The sequence below is a fragment of the Triturus cristatus genome, chromosome 7 (genome assembly GCF_964204655.1).
Source record: "Triturus cristatus chromosome 7, aTriCri1.1, whole genome shotgun sequence".
Taxonomy (NCBI): Eukaryota; Metazoa; Chordata; class Amphibia; order Caudata; family Salamandridae; genus Triturus; species Triturus cristatus.
This window is the reverse complement of record NC_140590.1, coordinates 1716143316-1716171108: the sequence shown is the minus strand read 5'-3', so window position 1 is coordinate 1716171108 and position 27793 is coordinate 1716143316. Positions and strand designations below refer to the sequence as shown.

The following is a 27793-nucleotide window of genomic DNA, read 5'->3' as shown; positions in this document are numbered from 1 at the left end:
CCCCCTGGACGATAATATTATGCATAGACTGCTCCTAGGGCACAGTGAGGGTTCTAAGACTCAATTTGTGGGTGGCAGTGTTTGTAGACTCCATTTGTGGGTGGCAGTGTTTGTTAGTATACAAGCTGCTCCCAGGGCCCAGTGAGGGCCCTAAGACGCCCTTTGTGGGTGGCAGTGTTTGTAGACTCCATTTGTGGGTGGCAGTGTTTGTTAGTGTACAAGCTGCTCCTTGCACCCAGTGAGGGCTCTGATATGAGTGAAAGTGTGAAGGTGTTATACAGTGCATACTCAGCTTACCTGCACCAAGCTGTAGACGTCAGGGTTCCTCTGAGGCCACCGTGGCATAATGGAGTGCCTTCTCCGGGATGACGATGACCGACCCAAATCAGCAGGAAGGGGCTTTATTCCACGGAAGAAAGGGTAGTCTGGGCAGGTCGATTCCACCTGGTCCTCTGTTTGGTAAGGGTAGCTCCCAAAATAACCCGGACGGATCTTGTTGAACACCTAAAGAAGAGAAGACAATGGAACGGTAAACAACCATTACAATGCATGCCATTACCCCGCAAGTCGTTGCAACGCAAAAGGCTTGTTGCATGGGGTACAATATGTTGGATTTAACTCCAACACCTTCCCTACTGTTGCACACACTGGAGTTTGAATAGTAAATTATACTATCCCAACTTCCAGCGCACCCCCGACAGCAAGTCGGGGTAAAGGAATGCGTTGTAACGGCATGCAGGGTAATGGCATGCGTTGTAACGTCATACAACCAATGGAACTCACTAAGACAAAAATAGACCAGGTGTGTTTCTGGGACAAAACTTTGTACAGTAAAAGGTGAGTGGCAGTGAATTACAAGTCCAAGACTCAGTATAGGGCTTATAGTGACATTATAAACAGCAAGATAGACAAGCATTGGCATAGCCAATAGGTCTCGCCTTTGGGACCTTATAAGTGTTTAGCCATGCAACAGTTGCATAACTAAATACTTATAAGGTCCCAAAAGCGAGACCTATTGGCTATGCAAAGTGAAAGTGATCACGATCAAACATCAAAGCGGCCGCGTAACCGAAAGTAATCGCGGTAAAGCGCAAGCGCACATGCACTGTGGCTCTAGGCTGGCCTGGTAGCACTTTTTGGAGCCCCCTCAATAAGTCTCGCCAGACCAGCGCATGCGCTGGGTCAGGCGAGACCTAAAAAATTAATGATTTATTGAGGTCCCTAGTACAGGGAGATTTGATTACAGGCTGGTAATTCACAAGACCCCAGCAACACATGTCTTTAAAAGATAATTTTAATTTACAGGCTGCCAAATTATTGTTAAAAGCCTGGAATACTGCAATATGCATTGTCCGGTTAACTTTAGGGTCTAGTATAAAGAACAGAAAAAATATTGCTGTTATATATTGAAGTCAATCACTACAAACCTTTGTCAATTTGTTTCTCCATTTAAAGATAGTGTTTTCCATTTTATGCTTCTATTTTAAAAGTACATATTGTCTGAACCATGTATTTTGTGGAAGTTCTTCTTTGTAATCATCAAGTTGCAAAGAGCAATGTTGTCCGTTGCCAGGCTGTTTGGAAAACAATAATATTCTTGACCAGATGCAGGCCGGATTCAGACTAAACCACACATTTTCAGCTTTGATTATCTTAATTTAGCCTTAAACAGCAGTAGGCCAGCTTTGCTGATAATGCTGTTATCTTTCTGGATTTTTATGCCCTCTTCCAACCATTCACTTTCATCGATTCAGGGAACTGGGAGGAATTGTTCCAAACTGGCTTATGAAAAATAGGACCCAAGCTGTCACCTTGGAGAAGCACAGATCCCCCTCCAAGGATACAAAAACAAGCGCCAGTTCCTTCTATCAGCCCCCTGCTGATCAGGATTAATGTTAGACCTTCAGCGTGGATAGATTTGTGTTTGCAACTTGCTTGTCTGATAAGGTTTCAATACAGTCATGCAAAATTTAGGAGACGGTTTTATATTTGGGCCATACATTTCATCTAGACCTGCAGTCTGTAGAGTTAGTTTGGCATATCTGTGACTCGCTAGCTCCGCCATACATCTCTGGGTCACGGTCTGTGCATAATAAAAAAAAAAAATCTATATAAATACATATTATTGCCTAACCAAGTTTTGTGTGTTTTATATACACTATGCACGGAGTGCTGAAGGAACTCATGGAACTGACTAAACTGAATGGTGACTTTTTTATCCAATAGACTGCTGTGCTAAGGGAGGAGAAGGGATGGGAGTCAGATGAAAAGGATGTCAGATTAAGGGAACATATACAAGTATAGATGGGTAACTGAATTACAGCAATGCTTTTACCTGAAGGATTTTGAGTGACATCAAATAGACAACAAAAGTGAGGCTTTTATTGTCTGTGATATCACTTAGAACATACTACTGTCGAGCGCTTGGAAAGCCCTCTAGGTACTGACCGCAGACCAAATGAGTGACTCTTACTTGACAACAGAGAAGGTTCTGCTGTAATGTGCAGGTGGAGATATGGAAGTGAGCATCCTGGTGCTATCCATCTCTCCTAGAGGAAATTGGGGAATATATGATGGTTAATTTGGCAGACTTTCTCTCTTAGACCATTTCCTAATATATTACAATATAAAATAGAGACCGGGACGTTTCTTCTACCCTGAAAACTAGTGAGAATGCATCCTTTTGTTCCTCTGAGATGTGGGACCCTTCTCAATAGCTTTCTTGAGTAGAGGAATCATGAGCCATTCTAAATGCAAGTTTCTCAACACCTTCAGAGGGATGGAGGGCGGAGAAGAATGGAATTCCATGGTGACCTCAACCCTATGCCTATAATCTGCACATGGCCTCTTTTCTGTCTTCAGTATCTTCTGTTGACAGTGCCAACAGGTTGGGCTGGAGCAGCAGCATTACTCACCTTTTCACTTGAGAGCTCCTCCTCGGGTTTCATCAGTACCGTGCTCTTATCCACAACACGGACAGCGCATAGAGAGCCGGCAGCCGAGTGCAGGTGAAGGGAGAGATCAGCCCCAGGTAATGCCTCTTCTTGAGAGAATCCCAAGGTCACCTACAAAAACCCAACACAGAAGTTAAGAGGCGTCTCTTTGCCTCTACACAAAATAGAAACACGACAAATTAAATTTCCAAATACCCATGTGTGGTCGATCAACCTGTGTATTTTCAAACTGTTATTTAAGCATAATAATTATAAAAACAACTATTTCAATATGTATGCCCCAATGCCGCTGTTTAGAGCTTCCAAAAATAATTAAAAAGGTAGTACTATCAACCAAGTTCATTACTACAGTTGAGATACCTTGATCTTTCGCTGGAGTTGACGGGTGGAGCATCATCAAAAGGGCATTCTTTCCATTGACCATCTGGGCCCACTTCAAACCTACTGTTTCTTCCTTGACCACAAACCTTAGAACCCATTTCCCTTATCTCTCCCTTCCACCATTTCTAAGCAGTTCTCAGCAGTTCTCAGCAGTCCTTTGGGGCTGTCGCATGCCAATGATTGGGCTGAAAATAGCCTTGTCCTCCCAGCAAGACATTTTTCCTGGTACCTCCAAGGATGTCTTAAGGCAAGTGCCTAAACAAAGGCAAAACAAAACTAAGCTTGACTGCCTGGTTGACCATTATAAGGTCTTCTCGGACAGGGAAAGCCTTTGGGCCTCTCCTGCACCAGACACTAACCCAAGACTCTGTTGTGCATCTCCCAGCCAAAAACTCCAAAGAAGATGTACACAGACTTGGCCACTCAACTACTGCTTTAACAACTAAGGACAAGAGCATCAGTTGCACAGTCGAGCAAAGGCTGCTTAACGGCGGGTGAACCTTCAGCATCGATATGCCAACATTGGCTGTCCTCATTGTTTAATGCGGTCTGAAGCCAAGTTACCAAGCTACCCTGAAAACTCTTTTAAGATTGACCGATTCTCAATGTGACGCGCTGACGAAGTACAGTTCACTGAGAAAGCAAGCTCTGTAGGATGTGGTCAACAGTGGAGGTATGTTCGCCAGGTCTCATGAAAAGGCAGATGGTCACTAGCCTTGCCAGACAGGCAGCAGATCGATCTTCAGTATCTTAGGCATCTGTAAGAGAAGCGTCCTTTAAGTGTCAAATGACTTTTCTCCATGTGCAATTCGTCAAAACCACAAAAAGGAATGGGTTTGGAAACACCTCCCTTAAAGAACCCTTCCCATACCTATGCAGGTGTCTGATCCTAGCCAACCTTTTAAACGAGAGTGCTTGCAAGGATTTGGAAAGCTGTCTGGAGGGTCTGGATGCTGAGCCTTTATTGGCAGGGTCCTCTACCCCCTTATTGTCATGAACACTGCCTGAGTTAGTGAGTGGTCAGTTGCAAACTCTGGTGGCTAGGAACTGCCTTCTGTTTGCTTGCATCTGTCTGAGCTGCTGTACCGAAACATGGAGCAGGGATCACCGCTGCTGCACTAAGGTCTTCTCCAAATGAGGGATGGTATGAGTCTTCACTGCCTCACTGGAAGTGTCAGGAAAGAAGTGATGGTGATGGGGCTAGAGTGCATTCATGGACATGGAAGCTTGTGATACCTTTGGAAGCTGCCAGTGTCTTGCACTGAGATGCCCAAATAGGCATGCCTGGATACCTGGTACTGTGGAAACTGGCAATATCTCTTCCAGATCATGTGAAACTGGCAACCTCTTTTTTTTAGCGCATGCAGATACTGGTAATATGTGTTAGCAGGCACATGAAAATGGGCATTCTTGTTAATGGGAGTCTTGTATTGACCATAGCTGTTATTGGTGAAATGTTAAGTAACTATCGCTAGGCTCTTAAAATCTGATCTTCCAAAATACTAGGCATGTGGTAAGAGCAATATTGCAATTCTGGGCACACTGAAGCTGGGCTTGTGGAAATTGTTGCTTGAGATTTGCTTGACTGGGAATGTTGTTTGAAAAAATAAATTTCACTTGAATTATGTAGACCCCCTTCTTTAAACCCTTTTATGATTCGACTAATGTTGCTTGCCCTTCAGTGGGGCAGCACGAGTCCTCTTGACAGCAAAGAAATGCATCCGATCACTGTTGTTTGGGTAGTAAAATATAACAATTATTGTAAAGTGGGCCATTTGGGCCTCTGGGTCTTTCAGCCACTGCACCTTATGCACCATTGATAGTTGATCCCCCCCACCCCCAGTGGGCCTAGGTATGTGTTAGTTAATCAGAATATCTCTCTTGCGGGTGGGGCCATTTCATCCATTTCAAGGGAGTTTGCAAAGGTTTGCCTTGCATTATTCTAACTTGTATCTGGTTTGCATGTAAAATGGAGATTACTTTCATAGCACACTGCAAGAGAAGATGCAAATATGTATGCTCTGCCATAGCCATGAGCAGGGCCCCCCCACATTGGGGGCATGGGGTGTTCTGAGCTCACACAGCAACAAATTCCCCAACAATACCCAAACTACACATGGCCTGTGTTAAAGGAGTTCTACTGCATGAACTGCCAAGCACAGGAAGGGATACACTGGAAGGGCTTGCTATTTGAGAGGGGTACAGCCTGGTGAGGCATCTTCAAAGACTTCTGTTTAGTGCGATCTTTATGTGGAAAAGAAAAGAGGGGATGACTGTGCTGCCAGCCAGCTGATTCAGGCTGTTGTGGTGCTGGTTTTACTTGTGTTGTGGTTGGATGTTTGCCCTGTTGTGGTGCTGGTTTCACTTGTGTTGTGGGTGGAGGTTTGCCCTGTTGTGGTGCTGGTTTTATTTGTGTTGTGGGTGGAGGTTTGCCCTGTTGAGGGCAGAGTGACCCCTTGAATCAATTGCTTGCTGCTGACGACATTTGTTAATTATCAGAAGGTCACATTTTTAATTAATGGAAGGACTGACTCAGCTTCATACTTGTCCATGACGATTAATCGAGTATCCATGAATAGGGAAATAATTAAACCTGTTATGTCAGGCGCATCATATTGGAATTACTACTTTTAACATCACCTGTGTTAAAGGAGTCCCTAATGCTTTGCAATGAAAGCATTCTATTGGAAGCGAAAGGATTCATTTAAGTAGCCAAAGCATCATGTGAGCGAGACATACTACAACTGGCTGGGCAGAGACATGCTGATAGAGGCTGGTCCAAGAAACGATTGATTGGAAGGGAGGTACCCAAAACCCATGGTAGGCATACTAAAATACAATAATTCCCTTTGAGAGTTGTGCTGTAAAAGACAGACCTAACATGTCCCAGACACTGATGTAAGTAAGGATAGAGTTAAGATTAACAGACCTCGGGTAAGACTGCATCTTCAAGTGCTTTGACCACACAAACACCCCCTTCCCCCTCTCTCCCCACCACCCTTTAGGGAAGTCTACAAGTAACACCACAAAGAAGGTAGACTGTGCCGGTCACCTCTTCTCATCACCCGTCAACTCCATTATAAAAAAAAAAGTTACTGTTTCGATAAGACGATTTTTTGCCAGGTTTTGTAAGGTGTGGTTAACATATCTACTAAGTTTAGTCACATTTTAAAGTTGTGTAACATTTATTGTGTTGTGTAGGAAAGGCACTGAGTGCTCACCTCATTCTTGAAGCACTTCACTACGTTGAGATTAGTTGTGGCAGCAGCGACCTCGCCATCCTTGAAGATGGTGAACATCAACACCTTGGCCAATGGCGCGAACTCTGTGCTTATAGGAAGTTCAAGGGAAAAGGTGCCCTTAAGAACTGCGATGAGGGGCGAGATCAGAAAAAGAGAAGGTGGTGGTTAGATGGTACATCTTCAGTCAAGAGATAATAATGAGAGACAATGGGCTATCCACACAGTAGAGATGAGAAGCGGATAGATCTGTTCAGAAGGGAGCTTTCTATCCCTGTCGAGTCAGGAAGCAGTGGGGTCAGAGCAGGAAGGAAGCTGTGTAGAGCACAGAACAGTGAACAAACAGAATAAAAGGCCACAATACCTACCATGCTCTTTGTCAACTGCTATCTTCTTAGTTCCTTCGTGAATGATTCCTCCTTTGGATGAAACCTGGGGGAGGGATTGAACCAGTCAGCGTTGGTGCCCTGGTAGCAAGAGCCATGATGCAGGTCACTGATGAGACCAGGAATATGCCTCTAAGCCCAGATGAACCATGAGGACACTTGACTGAGGTGGCCTAGGATCACCCGATGATCAGACACATACACGTATTTCCATTAACTAACTCTCACAAGGTCTCATGACTGACAATTCAAGCTGCCATTTGTGAGGTTTAAAGGATAAACAGGTGGTCCTTACCAGACCTGCAGCCTTCTCAGACACTCATACTCTACAAGCCCTACAGTGCGCCTTGCATTATGGGGCCCTTTTACATCTAGGGGATATTAGGAGTGTTGAATTGGATGGAGGGAGGAGACAATGAAGCAGCAATGATGCCTACAGAGCGCTGTTAGCTGAGATCTTGAATGAACCACACAGCAATTAGGACAGCAGCGTTGCTTAGTGGCTAGTCAGGGTATGACATTGGTTCAGGACCTTTGGGAGAAGACAAGCAGTGAAGCAACAGTAAAGCCTACAAATCTGTGTGTCACTGGATGTGTTACTAGATGTGGAATCGGACTTTAGCTCCCACACCTCACAGAAAGACCAGAAATTATGTGGGTTACCAGCGCTACAGCGTATATCTTCAGCTTTGTGGACCCTATTTCTTTATAAAACCACAATCTCCCCAAGTCAGCCTCATCCCTTAATTCAACCCCATTTCCTCAAATCTATTTCCCAGGACATTACCAGGTAGAACAGCTCCATATGTTCTGCGTGCTCATGCAGCTCGTTTCGCTGGATGATGTAGTCCACTTGCAAGTCCTGCGTGTGACCGCAGGGCAGCTCTTCCTGTGCAGAGTGAATCTTCAGGAAGCTCTTACTCTTAGAGTAGAAGGGTTTCAGCCATATGAAGGCATCCTGATAGCGGGGCACGACTTTCCCATACTCCCAAGGTTGCTGCTCCAGCTTGAAGCTCCCCTACATAGAACAGAAGTATACAAATATTTAGATACTTAACATCTCTGCACTTTGCGAATATGTAGGAACTACCAGTGATGCACTTCAGTGGACGGCACTATGTACTACACTGCTGGGACTTCCAATGCCTTGCAACAGATGCAATGGAAGATGCAGTTTCCTACATCTGCAAAGCAGGGACAGGCTCTCCTGCCTGGTCAGATGTGCAACATCTCCAGTTTAAACCAGTGAAAGCATTGACATACATTTTAGTCCTCTGCCAAACCTATAGATACCTGCTATAAGTGCACAAAGCTACTCAATGTCCACAAGGTGGTAATACCGTGCACAGAGTCCAGGGGTTCTTCAAAACTGTACAGAGCTCAATATGAAACCCAAAGTGCTTTATTAGTGGAAGTGTGGGTGAGCAGCCTGAGGCCTAACACAGAGGAGTAAGACATTTCTCGCACAACAGTGATCAATAATGGACACACGGTTCAAGAAGGAGATCCAGATCAATTTTAGAAAAATATACTTTGTATTTTATTTTAAGACCAAGATCTTCGTGATAAGGCAAGTATGTTTCTAATTAAAAATGCTTTTCACTTCCAAAAATCGAGCCTTAGAAACTTCAATACAGTCCAATGTTATCCTACGGAGAAAACAATATATTGCGGTTAAACAGGTAAATATCAAACTTACAGTCCCAGGTTTCAGAGGTCAAAATCAGAGTTCGACTCAATGCTTTTCAATGAAAACAGGGGGTGCTTAGAGCCACAGTGCTTGCAGGTAAGTAGATCGGTTGCAGGAGCCAAGCTTTGGGGGTTAGGTTAAGCATGGGGAGGCCACAAAGCAGCATCAAACATGTACCACCAGCGGCACAGGGGCAGCCGGGTGCAGGGTGCCAATTCGACGTCAGGGGCCCAATGCTTTTCAATAGGGATTCTTCTTTCTGCAAGGAGGCTGCAGGCGTGGTGCCGTAGGTTGCAGGAGGAAGACCAATGAGAGCAGAGGTAAGTTGGGATGGAGGGAGGTCATAGGGGCACTTTTGGTTCAGCTCACCAAGGCCCAGGGGCTTCAGGTGCAGGGGTGCCTTTCGACGTCGGAGTCTTCTTTCCAGAGCCGGTCGCATGCGGGGAGAGCCTCTGAATTCCCATTGCAGGCGCCGTCATGGAGGGCAGGAGAGGTCAGACAACACTAGAGACGAGGTCAGGATCACCAGAAGACTTCACTGCACAGGTGAACCACTCAGACATGGGCCGTGGGCGTCGGATGCAGAGTGAGTGGGAGACACGGATCCGCCTGGATCCGGAGTTCTTGGAGTAGGTTTCTTCAGGACAGGTCTGCTGTTGCAGTCCACAGGAGATTGGAGTCTTATTCGAAGGCAGCAGTCCTCCCAGCGGTTTCAGATGTTGCTGGCTGCAAGACAGCTTGCAGGTTTGCAGAAGCTAGAGACAGGCCGGTAGGGCTGGGGCCAAGGCAATCATAAGCTTCAGTCTTCTCTGCAGGGTCATCATCTTTCTACTCAGGTCATCACAGACCTAGTTTCTAGGTTTGGAGGAGTCACCTCAATACTAAATTTAGGAGGCGATTTAGAGCAGTTGCAGGTAGGGCCAATGGGTACCTTATTTGGGGTGACTACACCCTCTAATATGCCACCCTCCTGTGGGAGGGAGACATAGCCCTAGTCCTGATTGGAGGGCTCTCCCCATCTTAAAAATGGCAGGGTTTGAAAGTTATGCTTCACCTCGCCTTCCCCACCTGAGGAGTGGAATTGGCAAAGTTGGGCACACCTATTCTTTTTAATCTTTCCTGCCAATTTTCCCACCCAAAGTGGGGAAGTAACCCAGGGGCAGCCACCTGCTGCTAGAAGCAGAGCCTGCGGGTCACATTACAAAGGGGGCAGGCCTTTCAAGCTTCCGTCTTTGAGCACTGGCCCATCATGGGGGGAGGAGGTATGACACCTCTGCACAGGATGTGCATTGTTTTTGGTCCCAGACAGCAGGTGCTTTCTACCCAGGGGGTCCAGAAATATATCTGGTGGTGGCTGGCTGCCTACAGCCGGTCAGAGACCACACCAGGGTTGGTAGGGGTTAAGGGGTCACCTCTGAGGCTCCCTCTGAGTACATGGTACAGTAAATAAACACTCGCATCAACGGGGATTTATTGTACGGAGCAGTTTGGTACCAAATACCCCCGGGTTCAGTGAAGCCATCATGGTGCTGTGGAACTCAAGTTGGTGAGTTCCCAGCCAATGTACTCTTTATGGCTTACCTGGCACTTACAATATTAGGAAAATGGATCCCAATATTATAGGGGCATATCTGCAAAGAAAAGACCTGGTTCGAAAAAGAATGTTGTAAATTAAAAGCAAACATCAAACAAAGAGAAAGAAGACTCGGGGTAAAGTATAATGTAGAATCACTCCACAACCTCCAGAAATTAAGGATAAAATATAAAATGATGATCAGAAATAAAAAAAGAATATATAAAGAGAGCTGCTGCGTAAAACTACTTTCTGCAATAAAATCCAAAGACATAAAAGGATTTTGGTAGCTGGCCCAAGAGAGTTCAGGCAAAACATTAGGGTCCTTGAACTGTGTAGTGCCAGAAGATGATTGGGTAAGGTATTTGAGGGAAAATTTATCGGAAATGGCAAGCAAAAGAGAGATTGAGAACTATATTGTGGTCAGGCGTGAAGGAGATCAAGGAATACTTCACACAGAAAGATTTTAAAAAATCATATCTAACCTTACTGTGTCTAGAGCTGCAGGACCAGACAACCTCTCTGCAGTGATTATAAAAAATAGGCCAGAGTGGTGAATTGTTTTCGAAAAAGTTCCTTGAGATCCTGAATACTGGTCTTATACCAGAAAATTGGAAGGGAGCAATTATAAGGGCCATCCATAAACGAGGTGATATCAAAGGCCCAAAGAACTATAGATTAAGCAACTTACTAGTTGTAGGAGAAAAAGTATTTGCAAAAATAATTCTGGAAAGACTCAAGGACTGGGCTGAAGTAAACCAAGTGGTGCCCCTGGAGCAGGAGGGGTTTTAGGAGGGGCACTCTACAGTCGACCACTGTTTTGCGTTATGGTCTATTGCGGGGAGAAGGATATTGAGCAGCGGACAGTTTGTTCTGCTGCTTCGTAGACTTCCACACAGCGTTTGACCTGGTACACCGTGAAACACTGTGGGAGACGTTGCTTGGTTATAACATCCCAATGGATCTGCTAAGGTTAATCCAAACTATATACTAATAATTGGGCGCAGATCATTTTGGATATAGAGGGGAGTCTATTGCAAAAATCTCAATTGGAAAAGGGTTAAGACAGGGGTGTGTATTGGCCTCCCTACTTTTTTCCCTATTCATAGCAGACTTACCTTCAGTCTTAGGCACTGCAAGAGGGGCTAGCCCAAAGCTAAATGGAAAACACATTGCTTGTCTGTTATATGCAGACGATCTCGTAATAATAGATCACAGAGATCATTCTGCAAAGAAAGATGAATATGTTCAATGAATATTGCAATCGTAAAAAACTAGTAGTAAATATGAACAAGACAAAGGTATTAAGCTTTGGAAGAAGGAAAATAAAATTTAACTGGTATTTGGGCTCCACAAAGCTGGAAAATGGAAATAAACATAGGTACCTAGGGATGTGGTTTGAGAAGAATTTGAATTGGCGTACGCATTTGGAAGCATTAAAACTGAGGGCATCAGCCTCAGTCAGTGGTCTAAAAACATTTAACAGAGTATACGGTGAAAAGTCTGACAGACGGGTTTTAAAAGCTTATGCAGCCATGGTACTACCACAATTCCTATATGGAGTAGAATTGTTATATTTGAGTAGCAAAAACAGTTGGGATGTCGACGATGGGAAATGTTTGAAAAACATATCGCTGCCCATGTCCTTAATGGTCCAAGAAATCAGATCAGAAACAGGAATGACGTCTTGGGATACCTTGGCATGTACAGCGCTATTAAGGTTTTGGCAGCGCCTGGGCGAAGGAGAAGAACTCAAAATCTCGCAGTGGTGTAGAAAGGAGATATTGAATAGCGAGTTAAGATGGGCAAAAGTGATAAGAGAAACTTTAACTAAAGCTTGTAGATATATGAGGATTAAGCGGTGCCCTCAGACCTTACAAATCAAGGCTGATAAGAGGGAACTCAAGGCCCAGGGGAAAGAAATCTCGAGCTCATGATCAAAATTATCTTAAGGGGAAAAAATCAGTACGCTTTATGGCCAACTCGTGGCAAAATGTGCAATATTTCCCATATATTGATAGACTACCGTGTCAGCAGATAAGCGAATTGCTAAGACTAAGAATCGGTGTTAACCCTTGCTATGCAAACAACGGGGTAATGAAAGATATGATTCAAAGTAAAGGGAAATGTGTTTGTATGCTGGGTACCACTTGTGATATGTTACATATTTTATTGGACTGTCAGAAAATTTTGGATATACAAAAAGTGTTTTATGTCCAATTTTTCAAAAGTATGGTATTAAAAATAAGGTACAAGCAGTACATCTTTTAACTGAAATGAGTAACTTAGAGATAGCCTGCGTTATGTGGAAGTTCATTCAAAAAGTTTAAAAAAATCCTTAAATGTGAATAGTACTGAAATACTTATTTTTAAATATTACCAGATATACAGTATTTTATATGGATCAACGAAAAGTTTAATAAATTTTAAATGTATGAATTTATGATAGATTTTATTTGAGATCTGAGATTATACGAGTCTGTATATATGGAGATTTTGAATGTCCAAATGAATTCATGTAGTCAGTCAGTCAAACAAAAGTTTATTTGGAACTGGCCACGTTAGAGGTCTACACCGTGACTCAGTTAAGAGATTTCTGCAAGGATTTTCAAGTTTCTACAAGAGGCTTCACCCGGAAGGTAGAGCTGCCGAAAGCATTGAAGGCCTGGGTACAGACCTAGGTTGCAGGGGAGGACAATCTAGAGGAGAAATAGGAAATTCCTGAGGAGAAGGATGACCGGATTCCGGAGTCTGGTGCAGCTCTGGAACTGCCTGTGGTGGGCCAACAATGTGCTGTAAGCAGTGGTGATTCCCAGAGCAGGAAGCAGCATCTCCTCAAAGAATCTGTCGCCAGAGGAGCTGGCAGACAGGAGGGAGGAAATGTAACTCAAGCTGGTGCTTACCAAATTGAAGTTAGATCAGGAAGAAAAGCTTGCCAAAATGAAATTTGAGAAGGCACACGCTCTAGAAAAGAGGTTGGATCTGGAGGAGAGGAAACTAACCCTTCCAGTAAACCTTAGAGAGCTGGAAAGTGGAGCCCAACAGTAATGGTGGCAGCATACCTGCAGTGACTACTACTGACGTCAGAGTCTGGATACCCAAGGATGTAGTGCCAAGTTATGTGGTGAGGGATGCACAACACTAAACTACTTGAGGGTAACAAAGTCACTGCTGGACTCTCGCAGTTCAGACTTTCTTTAGAAGAGGATCATCGAAAGATTTTTTTAGGCCATCTCACCCTTAACTTACCAATGCATGCTTCATCATTTGATGACCTCTCACATGATGATCCTCTTCTTAAGAAAGTCTGAACTGCGAGATCCAGCAGTGACTTCAGTTTAGGTTTGTGCATTTATTGATAGGGGAATATACTTGAGGGGTCACCTCCTCCTCTCTTTGTTTGGGGAAGATGTGGTCAAGGATAACATAGACAAATGGTTTGCAGCCTATGAAGTGGCTTTAAGAGTGCAGAAGGTCCCAGAGGAGTCCGGGGGGTAGTTTGTGATGGTACATGCCCACAGTGGAGGGGGATACATTTCTCACACTAGAGGTTGAGGACCAGACAAGCTACACTGCAAGTAAGACCAGATTAGTCAACAAGATTGGGCCGAAACCTGCCAAATACAGACAGAGGTTCAAGGCCAGTCACAAGATTGCATCACAGGGCTGGGTGGGCTGCTTAGACTATGCTAGCAATGCACTGAAGAGCTGGGTGATGATCAGGAAGGTTGATGATTATTCAGGGCTGTTCAACTTAGTTTAGAAGGAGCACATGCTTGATATTTGATTTCCACAGCTGTGCCAACATCTGGTTGATAGCAAGCTTACTGATCCTGGGAAGCTTTCTGAGGAGGTGGCCATCTGGGTCAGCACCAGAGTGTTCAAGAAGGTATCTGGGGGGGACTCCCAAAGGATGGTCAGGGTTCACAACAGAAGAAAGAGGTGAGAGATAAAAAGACGGAGTTCTTGTTGGAAATGTTCCTTCCTGCAGGGTCACTCCAAACTTTTTGCCTTCCTCCTCCTCTTCCTTTTATGACCTTGTTTTGTTGCCCTTAGGACTCTGAGCACTTTACCACTGCTGATCAGTGCATGTGCTTCTTCCCTAAACATGTTTGTGATTGATGTATACCTGACTGGTATATATAACTTACTTGTAAGTCCCTTGTAAAGTAGTATCCCATGTACCCAGGGCATGTAGGTTAAATGATACTAGTGAGCTTGCAGCACTGATTATGCCACCCACAGAAGTAGCCTTTCAAACCTGTTTCAGGCTTGCCATTGCAGGACTTGTGTGCGCAGTTTACTGCCACTTCGACTTGGCACTTAAAAACTACTTGCCAAGCCTTAAGCGCCCCTTTTATTACATATGTCAAATCTAAAGTAGGCCCTAGGTAGCCCTAAGGGTAGGGTGCTATGTAAGTAAAAGGTAGGACATACACCTTTATGTTTTGCATGTCCTGGCAGCTACAAACTGCCTATTTCGTTTTCACTACTTTGAAGCCTACCCTCTCATAGGGTAGCATGGAAATGCCTTAAGGAATATGCTACTTACCAGTGTGCATCTGTTCTTGGCATGTAGAGCTGCAGAGCCACACACTTAGGATAAGATCGCCATCTGGTGTTGGGCTCGGATGATTGCAGGTTGTGGTTGTCTTCGGAAGAAGCCTTTTGGTCACGAGATAGGTGACTCCTCCCCTGGACAACAGTGCGCAAGGGCATCCACTCCATCCTCAGATTGTTTTTCGCCATGATGGGAAATGATGGAGTGTATAAGAAAAAAGAGAAAGGATGTCCATGTGTAGTGTCTAATTAAGACAATGCTGGAACAGATACAGGTCCCGGGGAGGTGGGTGGGCGTGTGTGGCTCTGCAGCTCTACATGCCAAGAACAGATGCACACTGGTAAGTAGCATATTCCGTTCGAGGCATATGAGCTGCAGTTCACACACTTAGGATAGACTATATAGCAGTGTCTCCCCTAGCGGTGGTCACCTGTATCTGTTGTAGCAGTTTGGAATAGAGCTTTTAGGACAGCTTGGCCTACGGAAGCTTGCTGTTTGGATTGCACATCAACACAGTAATGTTTAGTGAAGGTGTGTGTGGTAGACCATGTGGCTGCTTTGCAAATATCTTCTAAGGGAATGTTCCCTAAGAATGCCATGGAAGCCCCTATTTTACGCATGGAGTGCGCCCTAGGGGGAACTGTAAGAGTGCGTTTAGCTTTTTGGTAAAAAATGTGGATACATTTAACTATCCACCTGGCTATACCGGATTTTGAAATGGGGTTGCCTTTATGTGGTGGAGAGAAAGCAACAAACAGTTGTTTGGTTTTGCGAAAAGGTTTGGTTCTGTCGATGTAATAAAGCAAGGCTCTTTTAACATCTAAGGTATGAAGGGCTCTCTCAGCTACTGAGTCTGGATTAGGGAAGAAGACTGGTAGCTCGACTGATTGGTTAAGATGGAAAGGGGAAATGACTTTAGGTAGGAATTTTGGGTTTGTCCTAAGAACTACTTTGTTACGATGTAGTTGTAGGAATGGTTCTTCAAGAGTTAAGGCTTGTATCTCACTTACCCTTCGCAGGGATGTGATTGCGATAAGGAAAGCCACTTTCCATGTTAGGAACTGCAGTTCGCATTTATGCATAGGTTCAAATGGAGGGCCCATGAGCCTTGTTAGAACAATATTTAGATTCCACACTGGGGAAGGTGGTAATCTTGGAGGAATAATTCTTTTGAGACCTTCCATAAAGGCTTTGATGGCTGGTACCTTAAATAGTGACAGGTGTTGTCTATTTTGTAAGTAGGCTGCTAAGGCTGCTAGGTGTAGACGTATGGAGGAATACGCTAAATTGCATCTTTGCAAGTGTAGTAAATAGCAAATAATGTTTTGGATGAAAGCATCCAGTGGACGTATATCGTTGTTAGTGCAGTAAATGGCAAATCTTTTCCATTTTGCAGCATAACATGCCCTAGTAGTAGGTCTTCTAGCTTCTTTTATGATATTCATACAGTCTGGTGGGAGGTTGAGGTAACCGAACTCTAAGACTTCAGGAGCCAGATTGCCAAGTTCAGTTGCTGTGGATCTGGGTGTCTGATTTCTCCATGGTTCTGGGTTAAGAGGTCCGGGGAAAGACGCAATTTTTGATGTGGAACTAGCGATAGTTCCAGAAGTGTGGTGAACCAGGGTTGACGTGCCCAAGTGGGAGCTACTAGCATCAGTTTTAGAGACTGTTGTTTGAGCTTGCGTACCACAAATGGAATGAGTGGGAGAGGCAGAAAAGCGTACGCAAATCTGCCTGACCAGTTCATCCATATTGCATTGCCCTTCGACTGTGGGTGTGGAAACCTGGCGGCGAAGGTTGGGCATTTTGCGTTTGTGTGTGGCGAACAGGTCTATGTCTGGTTGGCCCCATTTTTGGAAGAATGGGAATAGGACTTTGGGGTGTAATTCCCATTCATGGATTTGCTGTGTCTGACGACTTAGGAGATCGGCAACCTGGTTGTGAACCCCTGGAAGGTGTTCCGCTAGCAGGTAGATGTTTTGGGGAATTGCCCATCTCCAGATGTTCTGTGCGAGTTGGGACAGTTGGAGAGAATGTGTCCCCCCCTGTTTTTGTATGTAATACATTGTCGTCATGTTGTCTGTGCGGATGAGGACAGTTTTGTTCTTTAGATGTACTTGAAAGGATTTCAGTGCTAGAAACACCGCTAGAAGTTCTAGGTGATTGATATGGAGCAGTTTTTGTTGAGTGGTCCATCTGCCCTGAGTGGTGTGTTGAAGGAGGTGGGCTCCCTATCCTGTGAGAGATGCGTCGGTCCTCAGCACTACTTGTGGAAGAGGCTCTAAGAATGGTCGCCCTTTGGACAGGTTGATGGTGTTCCACCATTTCAGTGAACGAAGTGAGCGACTGTCCACCAACACCAGATCGGTAAGTTGTCCGTGAGCCTGGTTCCACTGTTGTGCTAGACATTCTTGCAAGGGACGCATTTGAAGTCGTGCGTGGGGCACGATGGAGATGCAGGACGCCATCATGCCTAACAGTTGCATAAACACTCTTGCTGGAAGAGAGTGTTGAGTTTGAAATTTTAAGATGAGGTTTTGTATGTTGGCTATCCTGGCTGTGCTGGGATAAGCTATGGCCTTGGACGTATCTATGGTGGCTCCCAGATATTGATGTATGTGGGAGGGTTGCAGTTGAGATTTGGGATAGTTGATGGTAAATCCCAAGTCGTGTAGGGTATGAATAGTGCGGTGAGTGTGGAGAACGCATTTGTCGAGAGTATTGGCTTTCATGAGCCAATCGTCGAGATACGGGAAGACATGGATTTGTTGTCTCCTGAGGTGCGCTGCCACTACTGCTAAGCATTTGGTGAATACCCTGGGTGCAGTTGTTACTCCGAATGGGAGGACTGTAAACTGATAGTGCTGTCAGTCTACCACAAATCTTAGATACTTCCTGTGAGCAGGATGCATGGGGATGTGAAATTATGCGTCCTTGAGGTCCCATGTGGCAAGGAAGTCGCCTTGTTGAAGTAGTGGGAGGACTTGTTGGAGAGTGATCATATGGAAGTGATCTGAGTGTATGTACTGGTTTAGTAGTCCGAGGTCGAGTATGGGTCTTAAAGTCTCGTCCTTATTGGGAATTAGGAAGTATAGAGAATATACTCTTGTACCCTGATGCTGGAGTGGAACTGGTTCTATTGCGTGTTTTTGAAGCAAGGACTGAATTTCCTGTTTGAGGAGTGTAAGATGGAGTGGTGACATTGGACGGTGTTTGGGTGGTATGTGTGGGGGGGTGTTTGTGAGTTCGAGGCAGTAACCAAACTGGATAATTTGTCTTACCCACTTGTCTGTTGTGATGGAATTCCAGACAGGTAGGAACTGTTGGAGTCGTCCCCCGACTGGAGTGGAATGGTATGGGGGGAGTGGGGGCAAGTCACTGTTTAGTGGCTGGAGAGGTGCGGGTGTTGGTATTGCCCCGACCTCGGCCCTTGGTATTGTTTCCCCTATATCCTCCTCTAAAATATCCTCTGTTAGGGGATGTTTGTGCGGAGGTTTTGAAAGTGGAAGAGGTGTCTGTTCCCACATTTTTCGAGGCTCCCCTAAAAAAGGAGCGTCGAAAGGAGCCTCGCGGTTGTGGAGACTGTAATGCTCCCATTGATTTAGCAGTCTCGTTATCTTTCTTCATCTTCTCTAGTGCAGTATCTACTGCGGGTCCAAATAGTTGCTCTTGGTTGAATGGTTGAGCAAGAATCGTTGTTTGTACTTCCGGCTTAAAGCCTGAAATACGTAGCCATGCGTGGCGTCTAAGTAGTATGCTTGTGTTGACTGCCCTAGAGGCAGTGTCCGCTGCGTCTAGTGCACATTTGATTGATGCATTAGATATGAGTTTTCCCTCTTGGATGAGGTCATTGGCCTGGGATTTGTACTGATCTGGCAGGTGTTGTAAAAGATCTTCTAACTGGTCATAATGGGCCCTATCATATCGGGCTAATAGGGCTTGTGTGTTGGCAATACGCCAATGGTTAGCAGCTTGTGCTGCAACTCTTTTGCCCGAGGCCTCCAATAGCTTGGACTCTTTGTCTGGGGGCGGTGTGTCTCCTGTTGTTTGGGAGTTAGCCCGCTTTCTTGCGTTTGAAACGACTAAAGAGTCTAGAGAGAGCTGTGCCTGAATGTACGCGGGATCCTGGGGAGCCGGTCTATATATTTTTTCAATTCGGGGGTTAAGAACCCTAGTTCTAACAGGGTCTTTAAAAACCTCTGTGGCGTGTTTTATGACTCCCTTAATCATGGGCAAGATCTGAACTGATTTTTTAAACTGCTCAAATGTGTCTAGAAGAAAGTCCTCTTCAGGTGTATCTGAGTGCATGGTGACGCCATGGAAAAGCGCCGCCCTGTTTATCAGCTGTCCAAACACTAGGTGGTCACCAGGAGGGGAGGGTTTGGAGGGGTATGTAGTAGGATCAGGAATATCAGGTAAAGGGTAAGCCCAGTCATCTAAGGGTGCCGTATCCGGGAGTGTGAAAGGATCATTAGGATCATTAAGGTTATCCGGATCCCCCCCTCCCCCTAAGTCGTCATCATCATCATCCTGTGGAGGTGGTGTATGTGAAGGAGATGGTAGGGGAGAAAGAGGTGGGGGCAGAGGGGGTGGGATGAGAGGTGATATAGGAGAGGAAGGACGAATGGGTGAGGTGGGAAAGTCCTTCTTTATGGGAGCTGGAGGAGGTGTTGTGTCCAGCCTCCTTTTCTTGTATGGCACAGCGGTGACATGTCCGGTTTTTGGATTGATATAAATCCTTTTTTGCGTGGGATCCGGGCGAAAAAGTTCTTCATTGTCCGAAAGTGGCTTTGGTGCCGACTTTTTCGGTTCCGATCTATGTTTTGGGTGATCGGTAGAGTCTTTGTGGACTTTTTTCGGTACAGACGATGGTTTCGGTGCCGAAGAACTTTTCGGTGCCGGTGGAGACTTCGGCCTCGATGGTTTCGGAGCCTGCTTCGGTGCCGAAGGTATTGTGGGCACAACAACATGTGGTTTGCTCGAGCCCGAGCCACCTGCAGGCTTATATTTCTTTGGAGCCAGGCCCGAGGGCGGGGCTTCTGAAGACGATTTTCGGTCGCGACTGGGGCCAGCTGGCGGAGTCTTGACCAATGTCTTTTTTGGGGGGGTTGGGGTAGGGGCAGTGGTACTCACTCGTTGCCCCGGAGTGATGAGGTCATCAGAATCGTCCGCATGGGATACGATTTGGAGGTCTTCGGAATAGTCTTCCAGGACATCCTGGGCAAAGATGTCCTCTGGTTCTGGAGCTGGTCTGGCCATGATATGGCGTCGAGCTCTTCGGTCCCGGATGGTTTTCTTGGAACGGAATGCGGCGCAGGCTGGACAGTTGGATTCGTTATGTTCCGGCGAGAGGCACAGGTTGCAGACCTCGTGGTGGTCACTGTGGGGGAACTTTGCTCCACATTGGGGGCATTTTTTAAAAGGTGTCCTTTGCATGAGCTGTATCCGGAACCGGTCCGATTGGATTTCGACGTCGAGTTGAAAAGGTTGTTGGTTTCGAAAGCTGGATTTTCAGAAGTTTTCAGCCGGAGTGGAAAAGTTCATCCGAACCCAATGGCGGAAAAAACCAATCTGAGGATGGAGTGGATGCCCATGCGCACTGTTGTCCAGAGGAGGAGTCACCTATCTCGTGACCAAAAGGCTTCTTCCGAAGACAACAACAACCTGCAATCATCCGAGCCCAACACCAGATGGCGATCTTATCCTAAGTGTGTGATCTGCAGCTCATATGCCTCGAACTAATCATTTAAGCTGTAATTCTGATCAGAGAACAGTAGATTTTTGATGCTTCATATGTTTGGAATGGTACTGATACTTCCTACTTACTGGTGAGGTTGTATTTAACTTTACTATTTTAGAAATGCCACTTTTAGAAAGAGGACATTTCTCTGCACTTACTACTCTAGGTGCCCGACAGCCTGTTTTCAAAGCACATCTGAGGTGGGTAGGGTGACAGGTACATGTGTGAATTCCCTCTAGACAGCCACAACACAGGACACTCAACTGCATCTGCATTCATCTGCATACTGATGGGTCATCCTGGGCAGGAGGGAGGAGAGGATGTAATACTTCACTTGAATAGGTAATGTCCTGTCCCTTTACAAAGGACTGATTTACCCCCGCAGCTAGGCTGGCAGACAGGACTGGGCTGAAAGGGGACATGTGCACTTCAGAGAGTTCTTTTGAAGTCACTCCAACATCAAAGTCAGATTAGGGTATAAGTACTGGGTCTCTGACCCCATCTAATCAGACACTTTTTGGACATTTAACCAGATATCGCTGGCTCTACATCTGCACATTATCAGAAGGAATAGTGCTGCCAGGAGGGACTCCCACTCTGCTAACTACTCTGTGTGTTGGCCTATTGCTTGTTGAGCAGCAGAAGGAACTGCCACTTTGTAACCTGCCTTGCTGTGCTGGCCTGCTGCCTCCTACGTTTGCACTGCGTGAACTAAGAGTGTTCTCCATTGGATTGTTGTCTTGCCCACTGTTCCTAGAAGTCTCAGGGTCATAAAAGATTTCCATTGCACGGGCTGGGCTGCTGTGTCAGCACTTCCAAAGAAGACTGACATGTATGCTGCTGTATTTTACATCTGCACATGCCTGTGCTGTATGCAGACTGAGATCGCTGTATCTCAACGAGGATTGCCATGTTTGTAGCTGTATTTTACAACTACACACATCTGTACTGTGTGCCGACAGAGATTGCCAACTCTCAACGAGGATTACTGTGGTTGCTGCTGTATTCTACATCCGCACATGTCTGCACTATGTGCCGACTGAGCCCACCAAGTCTGTCCTGTCTGAAGGTGATCACCATGGCCACTGACTTCTCCACAGATGCGCCGTTCACAGGCAGCCAAATGCAGCTCATCCCCCCTCCCTTACAATTCCAAAAGTAGGGCCTGACGACAGTGCCCCTTGGTTGCTCAACAGGTACCTTGAATTATGGACTGCTGGGCTTACTAGGGAATCCCAGTCTCAAGTGGCTGGCCACAAGCTTGTCTGTCACTAAGTGTTAAGGCACTACTTGACTATTGATCCACTGCTTGGATCATTACTTTGTCCCTATCAGGACTAACTATCAGAAAAGGAGTGCAATGGCTCTTCTAACACTGTGATTATCTGCTAGTTTTTAAATGTGCATATCTTCAAAAGTATACATGTGATTTTTGTTGTTTTGGTCTTAATTGGTTCAGAATATACTGGCTTTTTATGGTGTATTCATTTTGTCACTGTGCGTGTGTGTTGCACAAATATTTTTCACATTGCTTCTCTTGATAAGCCTGCCTGCTCAGCGCCACGCTACCAGAAGGTGAGCACAGGTTGTCTCAGTGTTGTATTTAGCTTCCCCTGACTAGAGTGGTGGGTACTGCTTGGCGTTGGTGTATACCCAAGCCAAACCAGAAACCACATTTCTAACATTGGTGATCAGCAGTGAGGATAGAACTGGTATTTGTGCGATATCATTCAGATACTCATAGTTCATTACTACTCTTCACTTCGACCATTGAGATTTTTTCGATTCTGTAATCTTTAATTGAGAAAGAAAAAGTGATCACCATATCGTGGCACAATAACTTAATCATAAGATGTCAGAGACAACTAAAGACTAAACTCAGACTGCAGATGCATGTTATTGTTGAAATACATTACTACAAATTGTAAAAAATAAAAAGTATTCTCATAACAGCTGTGGTGTTTATGCGTGACACAAGCAGACCAGGTGTTAGGAACATAGGCATCACATTCAACTCTTAATGCTTCAGATAATACAGGTCCAGGTGCAATCACGTCACACAATTTGAGCACTATGATGCCATGCCCATGTTGTGTGCCATACAAATGCTAAATAGCATTGCATTACAGAACATTAGTAGAAAACGGCTAATCAAATTAGCCTTATATTGCTCTCCATTGATCCAAATTACCTTTGATACCCCTTGTGCTGTACCTGCAACTTTAATTGAAAAGGGGGAATTCATTTGATATTGGGGACTCACGTGTGGGAGTCTCAGAATGTTGAAAATACTCCATCATCAATTACAGTGTTATAAGAGGGAAGAAACTGTGCATTAGAGGCATTTTAAATAGTTTATTGCAACTAAGGCTTGCAAAATGCATTCAAGGAAAATGTGGATGACTATAACACAGCTACAGCAATGTACAACATTTCATTATGTTGGTAAACCTCATTGGTAAAGATGATACAATGTGCTTACAGATAAATTATGTAATTTCAATTTAGAGAGTAGAAAAGACTTCTGTCAGTAAGTTTTGTTTTTTTTTAACTTTGCAACCATGGCAATGGGTGCTGGTGCAGAGTTTTGAAAAATCACGCTTTTATTGGAAAATTAAACGCCTTTCCTAGAAATAAGTTTTGCGAAGATGATGAACTTTTAACTCAATGAAGTTGGAAAGTTTATTACCTTCACAACATTTTGCTTGTGTCAATTTATTTACACACCACTAAGTAAGACAATGTTAGTGACACACCTATTTTTTGTAGATGTTTTGGTTTATAATTATGGCCAACAGGGGAACTCTGCCAAATCTACAATTTTGGAAGGCAATGTATATCTTAGAAAGTTTAAATCAAATACCAATAAAAGTTGTGTACCTGACAATGACAGAAAGCAGCCCTACATTTCTGCAACTTTTTGTTTGCTCTTTAGGTGAATATTACTAAAACTGTGTGCAGTGATATTTAGAGCACGGTTCTTCACTTTTCAAAATTATGAATGTATCCGAGTCTCTTGCGTGCATTAAATGAGATTTAAAATTATATTTGACAAAATTATATTTTGTGTTAAATTGCGAGGACATTTCTGCAAAGGTGTCAAAGTTATAGATATAGCTTACTTTCATTTGCATAGGGGATGCAAACACACGATCAGGATGTCTTCCCCACATATAGTCACTTTTATAGCACTTCAACTTGATATTATGCAGAGAAAATTAACAGTGACCTCTAATGTTGAAAGGAAAAGAAGTGACGGTGTGGCAAGTTTGCTCCCAGAACTAAGTAGCATGTTTTTGGAGACAAAAATACAAGAATCAGAAGGGGCTGTCCCTGGACCCTGCTTTGAAGTGGTGCCACATTTTAAGTAATGGTGTGTATAGGCGCTTCTTGCAAGCAAAAATGAAAAGTCTTTGATTTTCTTAATTTGTGGGGCTTTCAAAATGTGCACCCCTCTGTTACAGTGGGGAAAAAAACGGGTTAGAGGCAACTAAATGTTTTAGACATAATGCTGCTTTTTCTAACTCCCAAGTAACTGTTATTAAACATTTCCATACTTTTAAAATTCTAAACATATTGTCGGAAATTTGCAAAACAATTTAAAACATTGGGGTGGTTATTAAACAAATATACATTCTTGAGAGAAATACCAAAGAATCTTGATTGCCTAAATATTTGCCAACAAAATACAAGGGAATTGATTTTCCTAACATTGTGAAGTTCTTTATTCGACTTTTAGGGGGAGTGAAACTTGCCACAGGCTGCAGTTCATGACCTCCTAACATCTGGGTTCTCTTCCCTTTATCACTAAGGCACAAGTTTGTTGGGGACTGACTACCTCAATGTGTGGGAACTCATTCTAAGGGTGAATCAGAGGGACCAATCAGAGGTATTCAGAGAAGCTAACTCACACTCAAGTTGACTGAGAAGTACCAATTGTAGATATTCTGGGAGAAGAACTTACCCTCGGGTTGACTGAGAAGGACCAATCGGAGGAATTCAGGAAAAAAATAACTCACCCAAAGGTTGAATGAGAAAAACCAATTGGAGGTATTCATGGAGAACAACTTACCCAAGAGTTGACTGAGAAGGACTAACTGGAGGTATTCAGGGAAAGGAATGCACCCTCTGATTGACTAAGACGGACCAATCGGAGGTATTCAGTAAGAAGTACTTACCCTCAGGTTGACTGATGAGGTCAAATCGGAGGTATTCAGGGAAAAGAACACCCTTCCGGAATCATCGGTCTCATATGATTGGTTCAGTCGCTGTGTACCCCACTCACTAAAGAGGTAGACGGTCTGACCTTTCATTTGGGTGCCATCAGCACTGGCAAGCTTCATCTACAACAAGAGAAGTAGATGAGACAATGGAAAGTGGCTTTAAGAGAAGGGTCGAAGGGAGAAAGGTGAGACGGAGAAATAGAGAATTGTTAGAGGGTAGAACTGTCAGGCAAGAAAGGGGGAAATAATTCAGGTCCAGGAGATGAGGAGAGACTGTCAGACAAGGAAAGGCGATGTAGGTAGGGAGGTGAAGAACGTGAGAAGGTGTGGGAGATATGTGAGGGCAAAGGGATGGTACCACGTTTGAGAGGATAAAGAAAGGAAGGAGATTAAAAAAAATAGGACAGCACAGATGGAGAGAACAGGAGAGCGAGAAATGAGACATAAGACGTGGGAAATAAAGAAAAAGGTATTGGAGAGGAGAAGAGAGGCATTGATGAAGGAAGCATGGAAAGGGGGAGATGAGGAGTGAAGACATTAGATGTGACAGAGAGGACATTAGATGTGTGAGAAAGAGAGAAATATGTCAGGTGATAGAGAAGTAAAGATGTTAACAGAAGTGAGCAAGAGAAAACATTTTTTTCTATTAAAAGGTGTCACTGACTATCTGAACTTTGCACTAATATTTGATAACCACGGTCTGCGAAATCCCATTTCTATCCATCTAACTTCCACTCCTGCAAAGGCACTTCAACCGTAAAGGTTGTAGTATGCACAGTGCCAATGCTGACTGTATGAAGTGTGCTCCAATAACATGGCATTGCTGCACATGACTGTTCTGTACAACCAACTTGTGTGTTCAGTCATTGATGTGAAGGGTGCTTTCTCTATGTCAGTTTTAGAATTCAAGATAGCAACACAAATTCAGGGCTCACAGAAAATAGGCCTCATCTCATGACAGGAAATTAAAATAAATGAAATAAGGTATTTGCATTGGGCGCACAGCTACTCAGGCTAGAGTGTCCTGGCGCCGTAATCAGCAGGAGGATGAAGTGAAAATAGGCCCCAGTCTAGAGATTAAACAACCAAGTTTTGAGATTTTTTTCTGAAGGAAAGTAGATCGGGGTTAAGCCTCAGCGGCGCCGGAAGGCTGTTCTACAGCTTTGCGCCCAAGAAGCTGAAGGATCTTCCCCCAATGCGGGTCAGACGTATCCTGGGCATGCTGGCCGGATTGGTCTTGGATGAACGAAGAGGCCGCAGAGTTGTGTATTTATTGACCCGCTTCTTTAAATAGCCAGCTCCAACATTGTGGAACGCTTTAAAAAAAAAAAAAAAAGACGGTAAGGACCTTAAAATCTATCTGGACCTTAATGCGGAGCCATTGTAACTATTTCAGAATCGGAGTTATGTTCGATCTAAGTTTCAGTTTGCAAATGGCTTTGGCGCCGCATTTTGGACCACCTGTAGGCGCTGTATCAAGGATTTAGGAAGACCTAGGTACAGGCTATCGACGTAGTCCAGTTTGGAAGTTACCATAGCCTGCACTATGATCTTCCTACTTTCGTGCGGGAGCAATGACAGGAATTTTTTAAGCATACCTAAGGTGCCAAAACATATGCCTGTGAGGGTTTGAATCTGGGGACGCATAGAAAGAGTTTTATCTATTATTCCTAGGTTTTTGGCCTTCTCCTTTTCTGCGGGTGGCGGTGGCAGGGCCACAAGCCACCACGAGTGCCAGTCAGACGTTACCGAGTTTCCAAAGAAAATCACTTCCGTTTTATCTGGGTTGCATTTTAACTGGTTGATCTTGAACCAGTTGAACACCTTTGTGAGACAGGCCCCGATTTTGACCCAATCAAGGTCGGAGCCCTTATCACAGGAAAAGATCAGCTGGGTGTCATCAGCGTAAGAGAATTTTTGCCCCTTCAGCCTCTACCATGAATGCAAGAGGGAATAAATAAATATTTAAAAGGGCGGTCCCATGTAGGCTGATGTCTTTGAGCCTAGTTAAGAGTCTCTCATGTGGGACCGTGTCAAAGGCCGCTGACAGATCGAGCAATATCAGAACAGCCTTTCCTCCCTGGTCAAGTGTGTCCCTGATGAAGTCTGTCAGCTCCAACAGGGCGGATTCCGTGTTGAGGTTAGCCCTGAATCCAGGTTGGGATTCATGGAGAAGCCCCCCCCTCTTCGATATGGCTATGCAAGGCTTTGTTTACATGCTTTTCCAATGCCTTTGAGAGAGCCGGAAGCAGAGAGATTGGGCAATAATTCGCTGAATCGGTTACGTTGGCGTTGGCCTTTTTTAACAAAGGGAGTATCTTTGCATGCTTCATAATTTAGGCAGGATGCCAGTAGAGTGGGAGGTATTAAAGAGCTGATGAACTGGAGAGTGAATGATGGGAGCCAGTGACGTCAGGATGTTGGCTGGGCAAGGGTCAGATGTCAGGTGGAGAGCCTGACTTAATGCTAAGAAGCAAGGCCATAGACTTGTCCGGCTTGAGCTCCGGGAAGACATATAGGGATGGGCATCCAAATTATGAAATTTGCTATTGGCATTGTGATAGAAAGATAATTCCTCTTCCGAGGTGTTGCCAAAGGCTTGTTGAATCAGATTTTATTGTGGAAAAATTCACCTACCTGCTTGGCCCAAACTTCTGTGCACGGTCTTCATTTGAGCCTGCCTTCGGTGAAGTAAAGGATTTAACTATACCAACGATTTCTTTACTTTTGTTTTTGGCTGTGTCAATCTTCGATTGAAAGAAATTGGATTTGGCTGTTTTCACTATGGCGTTGTGAGATTTTAGCATATCTTTATACACTTTCCTGTCTTCAGGCAGGTAAAAGTTGCGCCATTTCCTTTCCTTTTTTCCACAGTTTTTTACTGGTTCTAAGAAGATCGTTGAACCAGGGGGTCGGAGCGGTTGTCCTCTTTGAGGAACGGGAGACAGTCGGAACAAAAGCCTCAATGTTGGACAGAAGCCAAGAGTCAATTAAGGAGACATCTGCATCCAGGATGTTAGACAACTCAGGTAGGGATTGGTCAAGG

At 44.6% G+C, this 27793-nt stretch overlaps 1 protein-coding gene across 1 annotated transcript in view; it reads right to left on the bottom strand.

The window, feature by feature from the left end:
- LOC146812866 (alpha-2-macroglobulin-like protein 1) overlaps positions 1-27793 on the bottom strand; it is a 252930-nt gene that overhangs the window by 131498 nt on the left and 93639 nt on the right. Inside the window, exons 11-16 of the mRNA XM_085619942.1 lie at positions 24703-24867; positions 7748-7978; positions 6943-7006; positions 6557-6702; positions 2916-3065; positions 298-504 (exon numbers count right to left, since the gene is read on the bottom strand). Of these exons, the coding sequence (XP_085476068.1) occupies positions 298-504; positions 2916-3065; positions 6557-6702; positions 6943-7006; positions 7748-7978; positions 24703-24867 (963 nt within the window). The remainder of the gene's footprint in view (positions 1-297; positions 505-2915; positions 3066-6556; positions 6703-6942; positions 7007-7747; positions 7979-24702; positions 24868-27793) is intronic.